Source organism: Nannospalax galili, unplaced genomic scaffold (assembly GCF_000622305.1).
Source record: "Nannospalax galili isolate Female #2095 unplaced genomic scaffold, S.galili_v1.0 scaffold663, whole genome shotgun sequence".
Taxonomy (NCBI): Eukaryota; Metazoa; Chordata; class Mammalia; order Rodentia; family Spalacidae; genus Nannospalax; species Nannospalax galili.
This window is the reverse complement of record NW_008351881.1, coordinates 355,849-365,416: the sequence shown is the minus strand read 5'-3', so window position 1 is coordinate 365,416 and position 9,568 is coordinate 355,849. Positions and strand designations below refer to the sequence as shown.

The window sequence follows — 9,568 nt, the reverse complement described above, 5'->3', positions numbered from 1 at the left end:
AGGCTGGTCTACATAGTGAGTTCCAGGAGAGCTGGGGCTACAGGGAGACCCTGTCTCAAAAAGAAAAAAAAAAAAAAAAAAAAAAGCAAACTAGGACAGAGTCTAAGGTGGTAATGTGGGCCTGTTCCTGCTGACTGCATATTTAGCATCCATGTAAACATGCATAATCAAAAGGAGATTTTGGATTGAACTATTCAAAACATAAATGTACGCAGCTTGAAGTATTCCATAAAATAAACATGCAAGGCTCACCTTGCGACTGTAGGAACACAGATTTGTTATTTTCTCAGTACCCTTTTCCGTACCAGAAGATCCTCCAGCATTTGAAGCCCCTGCTTCTGTAATCCAGGTCACTAAATGAGACTGTCTCCATGGAGCAGCAGACCTTTCCAGCTATTATGCATTGTCCCTTTCATGTCTTTTCCTTTGAATCAGTTCCTTCCAACTGGAACATGACCTGCAAGTCCACAAGTAATGGAGTTTAAGAATTGCCTTAAAGCTCTTTGTGTAACAAAGATTGAGACCTCACTAAGCATTTCCAAACATATTCAACTCCAGAAGCAAGTAGAATAAAAACAAAAGGAATATGCTCTCTATTATTTATTGAGACTTTCTCTTCAACATACCCTGCATTATTTTTAACACAAAACAATATTTTCATTTCTTAAGTTTAAATATCCCACTGGGCTAGTTTTAAAGCTTCTGTACAGAATTATAGAATAAGAAATAGTTGAGTGATTTAGTACATGCTTTGTTTTCACCTTTATTTTTATAAATTGAGCTAAAATAAACTAAAATTATTCATTAAAAATAGCCTAAGTAGCCAGGTGGTGGCTCATGCACTTGGGAGGCAGAGGCAGGCGGATCTCTGTGAGACTGTGGCCATCCTGGTATCCATAATGAGTTCTAGGCCAGCTGGGGTTACAGGGAGACCCTGTGCCCAAAAGACAAAAAATAAATAAAAAAATAAAAAGCCTAATTAGATCTTTTTGTTTTGTCAGTGTTTTTGAGACAGGATCTTATGTAATCTTATATAATTCAGGCTAGCCTCAAACTATGTAGTTCAGGCTAGCCTTGAAACCCTGATCATCCTGTCTCCACCTGCCAAGTTCTAGGATTGCATTACAGGCATGCATTATAACACATGGCTCCCTCATTAGGTCTTGACCAGTATTTAAACATTCTATCTGAATATAAACAGCCTAATTAATGTTTCTATCATTTTATGTTTTAAAAATAACACCCACATTGTATGACCTGATCAAGGAGTGAGGTAATTACAGATTTAGTATTTCTACATTATGAAATGAAATGAATTTTACTCATTGTTCTACATACTCTGATAACTGGTACTTTTATAATATTTCTTACTCTAGAGTGATTCAAAATCATCATAATAGCTATTTGAGTAGAATTCATGAGTATAAAATCTAGTAAATAAAAATAATAAAAACTCATATTGGTTTCTTCATAAGTTTATGTGGACATTTTTTGCCTCTGTTTTTCTTACAGTGCAGGTGTTGGCCGGACTGGGTGTTTCATCGTAATAGATGCCATGTTAGAAAGAATAAAGCATGAAAAAACTGTAGATATTTATGGCCATGTAACTTTAATGAGAGCCCAGAGGAATTACATGGTTCAAACAGAAGACCAATACATCTTTATCCATGATGCGCTGTTAGAGGCAGTGACATGTGGAAATACCGAAGTGCCGGCTAGGAACTTGTTTGCCTACATTCAGAAGCTGACACAAGTAGAGGCAGGGGAGAATGTCACAGGAATGGAACTAGAGTTTAAGGTAAGACATTGGATAGGATATAGTTACTCACCAGCAATGAATTTTGTCTTAGAAATAGACCTCACTTCTTAATCATTCAAGTTTTAAAGTACAAGAGACATTTGATCTTCTTGAGTATCCAATCATGAAACACTCTCTTCTTTTTCCTCCTTTGTTCTTCGGTGCCTAACACAGTACTTCTGTGTCCTAATTAGAACTGAGAAATCATGCTGTTGAAATGCAATATTCAAAAATTACAGTAGGCTATATGGAATAAGTAGGTAAAAGGAAGTACAGTTTGAATATCAAGTAAGCACAATATTTATATCTAAAAAGGGTATCCGAGGTGCTCTGCATTCAAGCCACTGGCTAAAATCATCTTGGTGAAACATTTCTCTTTTTGTACTCAACAGCGTCTAGCCAGCTCAAAAGCTCACACCTCAAGATTCATCAGTGCCAATCTTCCTTGTAATAAATTCAAGAATCGCCTTGTTAATATTATGCCATATGAATCCACACGAGTATGCCTGCAGCCTATCCGAGGAGTAGAAGGATCTGATTACATCAACGCCAGTTTTCTTGATGGATACAGGTATATAGGCTTGTTCCCCAGCAATCCAAAGCCTTGGTATTTCCAGAAAGAATTTCATCTGAGCCCAAAGCCATTTCCTTTTTGCACAGATCATCATTCAATCGCTTAGGTTTGGTTTTTTGTTTTTTTTTTTCATTTTAGACAGAAAAAAAAAAGTTACAAAGCTTGATGTGTGTGTGTGTGTGTGTGTGTGTGTGTGTGTGTTGTATGTACATGCTTATGTGGGTGTGTGGATGTGGTATGAACGCATGTGTGTTTGTGCATGTGGATGCCAGAGGTCCAACTTCCATTGTCCACCTCATTTTTTGAGTCAAAGTTTCTCATGAAACCTGGCACTCACCTATTTGCTGGGCTAGGTGACAAATGAGCTGCTGGCATTCACCTGTCTCAGCCCCTCTGCACAGTCTTAGAACTTTATGTGAATCTGGAGGATCTGAACTCAGGTCCTCAAACTTGCCCAGCAGGCCCAGAAATCACTGCACCAGCAGAACCATCTCCCCAGCCTCCCGTTAGATGGTTTTTGTTTTTGTTTTGTTTTTTCAATCTGACCTTCTACCCTACTCTTTCATAGAGTTAATAAAGAAGCTGTTTTGTGTCATTTTTCATTAGTTTAATAAATTTAATAGATTATTTGATCATTTCTAGAAAATGAAGTCATACAACAAAGCACTTCCTAAGTGATTTGTGTGATATATGAAACAGAACTAGTAGCACTGTGCTAAAAACCATACATCAAAATATTAATAAGCAATTGATTTTTCAAAGTCCCCGACATGTATTAAATACTACTGTTTGATTATGCAATCCTAATGGAAGTTTACTGTAATTGCATTAATAAAATGTGTTCATGTTCTGTTTCTGTATTTCTATACTCATGCATGTCCTTGAAATGCATTAACAAGCTCCTTTCCCTCTCTCCAATCAGACAGCAGAAAGCCTACATTGCTACCCAGGGGCCCTTAGCGGAAACCACTGAAGACTTCTGGCGGATGCTGTGGGAGCACAACTCCACCATTGTTGTGATGCTCACCAAGCTGAGAGAAATGGGCAGAGTAAGTACGTCACTTCACATGACTCTCTGTAGAAAAAGGGATTTCCTTTCTATGAGTCAAGGACCAGTGTCACTTATTTGAAATGCAGTGCATTCTAGACCCAATCTGAACCACTCGTATATCTTGCTTTTTAATTTGCAAAATCACATGAAGCTTTTTAATTTGCCTGTTTTAGGGAGAGATCTAGTACTTTGTGTGCAATGAGGTACAGTTACAGAGACAAATAAATCAGCTGGTATCCGCTGACTGACGTCTGACGCTCAGCATTCTCTTGTCATCTTTTGCTCTGAATAGGTTAGAGTTTCATGGTCAAATGGGCTGTCATTTCCCTATATGAAGGAACTTGACTTTCTTGACTTCCAGCCCTAGATCAAACTCTGCCATCCCTGGATGTTAGAAAGTTACATGATTTTGAACATATTATTATCCCCAATCCACTTTCAAAAATGACTATTCTGAAAGACACATAAAATAACATTAGATTTAGTTGAAGACCTGCCATGTGGTACAGTCTCCACAGTCATTCTTGCCATGCTTTTTGAGATGATTTCATTCTCTCTTGTCTTTATAAATTAAATGATAAGTTTGTGGCTAAAGCAGAACTTTAGAGCTCACTGAAAAAGCAATAAGAGATATCAGACCAGAAAAGTATCTGGCTTGTTCTAATTTGGCTGCCTGGGCCCTGGATTCGTCAGTGAGACAAATGAGATTGAGCTGGATCAATGCAGAGGCTTCTTTCTGCATTGTCATTGATTATCTCTTCACTGCAAACTACATTGGTACAGAGTTGACGTAATACAGGACTGAAATGGGCAGCATTGCCCCAGAACTAATGTAATTATTTTAACAACTCATAGACATAAAGACATCTGCCCTAGCAAAGTGCTCTGATCAACTGGTTTGTCAGAGGTACCTATAGTCTGCCAGATTCTGTGCAGGGCCTCCAGGGTAAATATTAAACCAGATAGTTTTTCTATCTTCAAGATAGAGGTTCAGAAAGATCAGTTATTTGCAATCAGAATTGCCTTGCATTTAAAATTTTTATTAATGAGAGAATGTATTAAGATAGCCAAAGCTCTATCTATACCTTATACACTTGAACATTAATCTCTCGTTTTAGGAGAAATGTCACCAATACTGGCCAGCAGAACGATCTGCAAGATACCAGTATTTTGTTGTAGATCCCATGGCTGAATACAATATGCCTCAGTATATCCTGAGGGAATTCAAGGTCACAGATGCCAGGGTAAGTTCAACTCTTGGCCATTAACTGGAAATTAGGCTTAAGGTTGCTTCTCTGGGAGAAACATTTGCCAGAGTGCCACATTCACAAAAAGAGAAGAAATCACCCATTATGGATAGCTTCAAAAGAAAAGAATCAGTAACTTTTCCTCTGTCTGGGAAATGTTCTCATAAACCTGGACTTGGCTTCCCTTCAAATGTAACATCTGGCAGCCCAGCTTGAGGGACCCACTTGGTGAGTGCTTGTGCTGCAAGGATTCATTGATTGGGTGGCTGTGCTTACTTGCATTCATCTTCTCAGCTCATTTTCATTGGAGAGCTTTGTATTTCTTCATGACTTGAGGCTGGAAATATGTTGTTATTTGTGAAGCCCCTTAGGTCATGTGGGCTTATAGGTTAATTTGGTATGATTTTAAAACTGCAGAGCAAATGGCATTCCTTAGAAGAATCTGACGAGCTTTGCACATTCTAATTTGATTCCTGGCATGGTTTATTCCTCCATGTGCTAATGTGTCTGGCCATGGGAGCCATGCACCCACAACCCTTGTTGACTAATTTTCATTCCACATTTCTTATCAAGATTACTGAGTGCAAGGTTCAGCCCTGATGTAAGATGTTTTATGCATAAACTTTAACATCTTTGCCTTTAGTCACTTTCAAACGATGATTACAAACACATCTTGGGGGAGACCAGGTCATTTCAAGCCCTGCTTTATTTGGGAACCATCACAGTGGGTGGGTTAAATAAAGCTCCAGGGTACAGCTGTGTACTCACTCGACTCACTTGATTGTTTTTGTTTTTTGTGTTTTGTTGTTGTTGTTGGTGGTGGTGGTGGTGGTGGTTGTGTAAATTAGCTTCCTCCAACCTCATATTTGTAGACTGTCTGCAAATTCCCAAAGTCTAGTCTTAGATGTTGACCCACGGGGGTCAGGGAGGAAAGAGAGAGAGAAGGGGAGAGAGAGAGAGAGATCAAGAGAGAGAGAGCGAAGAGAGAGAGAGAGAGAGAGAGAGAGAGAGAGAGAGAGAGAGGAGATTAACAGTAAGGTTGACCCAGATGACTGACCTGTTAATCCTAGAAAATGTAATGAATTAACTACCCAGAAGGGGACTACATTAGGCTTGCCGTTGTCCCAAAGGTTCATTTTTTAATTGCCCAAATAAGCACACCCCAGCGGCCTGCATTCTTGTTTACAAGATAAAAGGGGTCCCCTTCTGAATTGGAAGCCTGGCATGTGAGTAAAACTCCTAAGTTCCCAGTCAAGGCTCAGCCAGTGGCAGAAGAGCATTTACTGCACCTTACATTCCCCAATTAAATCTGATCACAATAAGCAGAAGAAAGATTAATAGAGGAACTTGCTCACACAGGTTTTAAAGAAGTCCTTCTGTCATTCGTTACCAGAGCCCTTGTTCATGCTCCTAGTATGCTTCTGATTTCAAATTCTGAGTTCAGAAAGCAAGTTGGCACTTGAGAATACAGCATTGTTTAACAGGTAACCTATAAACAGTCAGGTAGTCTCCTCCATAGGGTAAGGGTCTGTGCATATGACCTCTTCTTACTATTAAAAGCCGCTGTGGTCAGAAATGAAATCCCAAGACATTTAAGGAACAATGCTACATTGCCTAGCCTCTGGTTCTCCTTCCTGCACTTTCAAAACCTCTTCTGGGAAAAGAGGGAATTAAATCATGCTTCCATGGTAAGCATCTGGAAGTATGGTGTTGTGTTCCCCTTTGTTCTCATGGAGTTGACATGATCTTCCAGGGAAGCTGGCGTGCGCTCATCTTCAGTTCGGCCACCTCTATTTTCAGTTTGTCTGGGACTGGAGTCCTCTCCACCTACCAAGAGTACTGAGAGTATGCATGCTTATGTATAAAGTGTGTTAACAAGGAAAAATGCACGACCAAGAGCGGGAAGGAGGGAGCCACTTGGAGCATCACTTCAAAAGGGATCCATCCCTTTCAGCATGGGCTTCAGTTGTCTGTGTCCTCTGAAAATTCAAAGGAAACATTTGATAGATGTAACGCTGTTGGTGAGCAAAGCGTGCCTGGGCTTTTCTGCCTCAAAACAAATCCAGAAAGAATGAGAAGTGCTTCACTACTTCCTTATCTCAACACTGAACCTCATGAGTTCAGAGCACTTTTGTCTACTCTCTTTAGAAAAGAAAGACTCCTCTTCCATATGGTTTGTTTTCTGTAAATCCTTCAGATCCTCTGTGTAGCCTGTTTAATTCTTGGGGCAGCCAGTAGGCATCCTCTTACAGAAAAGGATCTATTCAAAAATTACCCCTTGGTCTCCTTAAGCAGGAAGCGAAGCATCCTTAACAGCATCATTGCTTGGTTTATGCCAGGTCTCCCACATGGCCAGAAATTGTGTGTCTTGGGGATATGTGGGGCAGCCAGGTCAACAGCAACTACCTCGTTTGTGTCAGATCCTTTAAATATCACCATTTATCATTTACAGTGTTTGAAATCAGCAAGCAGGGCAGATGTGACATTATCATGACAACAGCAAACCTCTGACCTAGACAATATGCCTGTATAAGCTTCCAGTGTAAAGGGATTAGATTCTGAAGTAGAGTATGTATGTTCCATTTAGGAGATATGTATGTATGTATGTATATATGTATGTATAATTCATGGCTTTAAACCTAAACTTTGGGTCTCAGAAAGTTTATTAATAGGAGAAATATCACACAACTTAGATTTTAACAAGGTGTTGTGAGAATAAATACATTTGAATTTAAATATACATAAATATACACATATACTATATATATAAATGCAGGCAGTGTTAGTAGCCAATAAGACAAACAAAAACATACCAAACTAAATTTCCATTTAGACGTGTTACTAACTTTTCTACTCTTTAGTTTTGGGGAAAAAAAATGGTGATTGCCCTTGTGGTCTGTGTGCTTGCTGGATCCACTTGGCACCCATGTTTGTGGCTCAGTATGTGGCTTTCCTTCCAAAGGACGGTCAGTCCCGAACAGTGAGGCAGTTCCAGTTCACTGACTGGCCAGAGCAAGGGGTGCCAAAGTCTGGAGAAGGATTTATTGACTTCATCGGCCAAGTTCATAAAACAAAGGAGCAGTTTGGCCAAGATGGGCCTATTTCTGTGCATTGCAGGTGAGTCGGCATAGATTGACAGTATGATTTGAAAATAATGTGTTCTTGTTCATTTACTTTCTGTAAAACCTTGTAGTGGATCTGTGTAATTAAAATTTTATTTTCAGAATGTATTATGAAACATGAAGGAAAGATTCTTTTCTTTCTTTCCATAAAATGAAAAGAATTAGAGGAAAAGTTCTGAGCCCCCAAATTTATGTCTTATAAGAAAAGACAATTTTGCCTTACCAGGAATTGTTGGTATATACCTTAGCAATAATTGGTGGTATTAATCATTCCTTCCTTTGCTTTGCTGTTCATTCAGTTGCATTTATAGCTATCTTTCTGTATCTTTCTCCTTTGTTTGTCTTCTTGGAAAACCATAAGTAGCTGTCAAGCCTTAACAATACTAATTCCTGCAAGTCAATAAATGATTAGTATGGTCTCTCAGTTAAAAATGCAATTTGCTAGAAAATTGTTGCTATATCAGAAAATAAAGCACCTTCAATTTAATTATTTGAACAGTTTCTAGAGCATTTTATAATTTAAGTCATTGAGGTTAATAGGAATACTAAGTAAACGATTTAGACATCCACCATAAATTTAGTGGTTTTGGAAGTGGCTGTGCAAAAACATTACAGTAAAAGGAATTCACCTGATTGTAAAGATTGCTGTATTTTTGGATTATAGCAGCTTGAAGTCTCGGTTTCTAATCTTTTTATTGTCAAAATTTTGAAAGGGTTTTTTTTTTAAAGTATTATGTTCCAGTGCTTTTAAAAAGCATGGTTTTTAATGTCATAGGAAGCAAGATCTCAAAAGAGTAGAAAATTTAGATGTGGACTTCAGGCAGGGTCTATGTTTTCTAGTCTGGGCTGTGTGCTACTGTGTAGATGTCTTACAATGGCCTTCAGTTTTGTTTTGTTTTTTTTTTTCTGCTCGTCTCCATGATCCTGTGTAGCCGCCCATTGTTTCTCAGACATGAGAATATTTGCTTCGTGATGTTAAAAACCCTTTGCTCTATAAAACCCAAGAGCAAAGTTGATGTTATAATTGACTTGAAATAGCCAGTTTTAGGATAGGATATCTCTGGCTGCTAATTCAGGCTTTCCCAATATGATCTATCAGGGAAAGAATACAGTATTCATGTCTTCAGCTTAGGTGTTCCCATAATCATGTATATGTTATTTTTCACTGTGGTTGTCATTCTGCAGCGACTGAGACCCTCTCCCTTAGAACATGGTATTCACCTATCTTCTTTATATCTTGTAGACTTCCAGAGAGATATCTTCTCTTGTCTGTGAATGTCCTGAAAATACCATTCATTTCTGTCCTGTTCAACTACCATGATAAAAATCAATAAATTCAGAACTAAGGACAATACCTGTTCTTGAAAATTCTTAGTAAAAGGCTAGACATACTTCTCTGTTAGATTTGATTAATCAAATCAAAGTTAGGCAGACTCGAGTGTCTGAACTTCTCAACAAAAGTATCATAAATCACAGTCTTTCAGGACGGAGAGACTTTCAAGGTTGAAGGAACCTTCAGGACCATCTGCTCCATCTTAACAGAGCCTTGACTGCAGTTGGAGTCAGATCTTCGGCTCCTTTTTAACAACTGCCCATTGATTTTGAAGCCTCACTTAACATTTCTCTTTAGATTTATGAGAAATTGCAGTTTATAAAGGCACACACTATTTATATATGCCTGTCAGCTACATCCTGAAGTAAATGAATCCATCTATTTTCTACAGTCTGTGCCCAAGCGTTACACACACCATTTAATTAGATCCAAAAATGCAGGGA

At 38.6% G+C, this 9,568-nt stretch overlaps 1 protein-coding gene across 39 annotated transcripts in view; it reads left to right on the top strand.

Moving 5' to 3' along the window:
- Nucleotides 1-9,568, top strand: part of Ptprd (protein tyrosine phosphatase receptor type D) — a 547,004-nt gene that overhangs the window by 529,200 nt on the left and 8,236 nt on the right. For all 39 annotated transcript variants that reach the window (XM_029553923.1, XM_017802123.2, XM_017802122.2 and 36 more), the window contains 5 exons: nt 1,513-1,798; nt 2,191-2,369; nt 3,295-3,421; nt 4,542-4,667; nt 7,633-7,787. In XM_029553923.1, the coding sequence (XP_029409783.1) occupies nt 1,513-1,798; nt 2,191-2,369; nt 3,295-3,421; nt 4,542-4,667; nt 7,633-7,787 (873 nt within the window). The remainder of the gene's footprint in view (nt 1-1,512; nt 1,799-2,190; nt 2,370-3,294; nt 3,422-4,541; nt 4,668-7,632; nt 7,788-9,568) is intronic.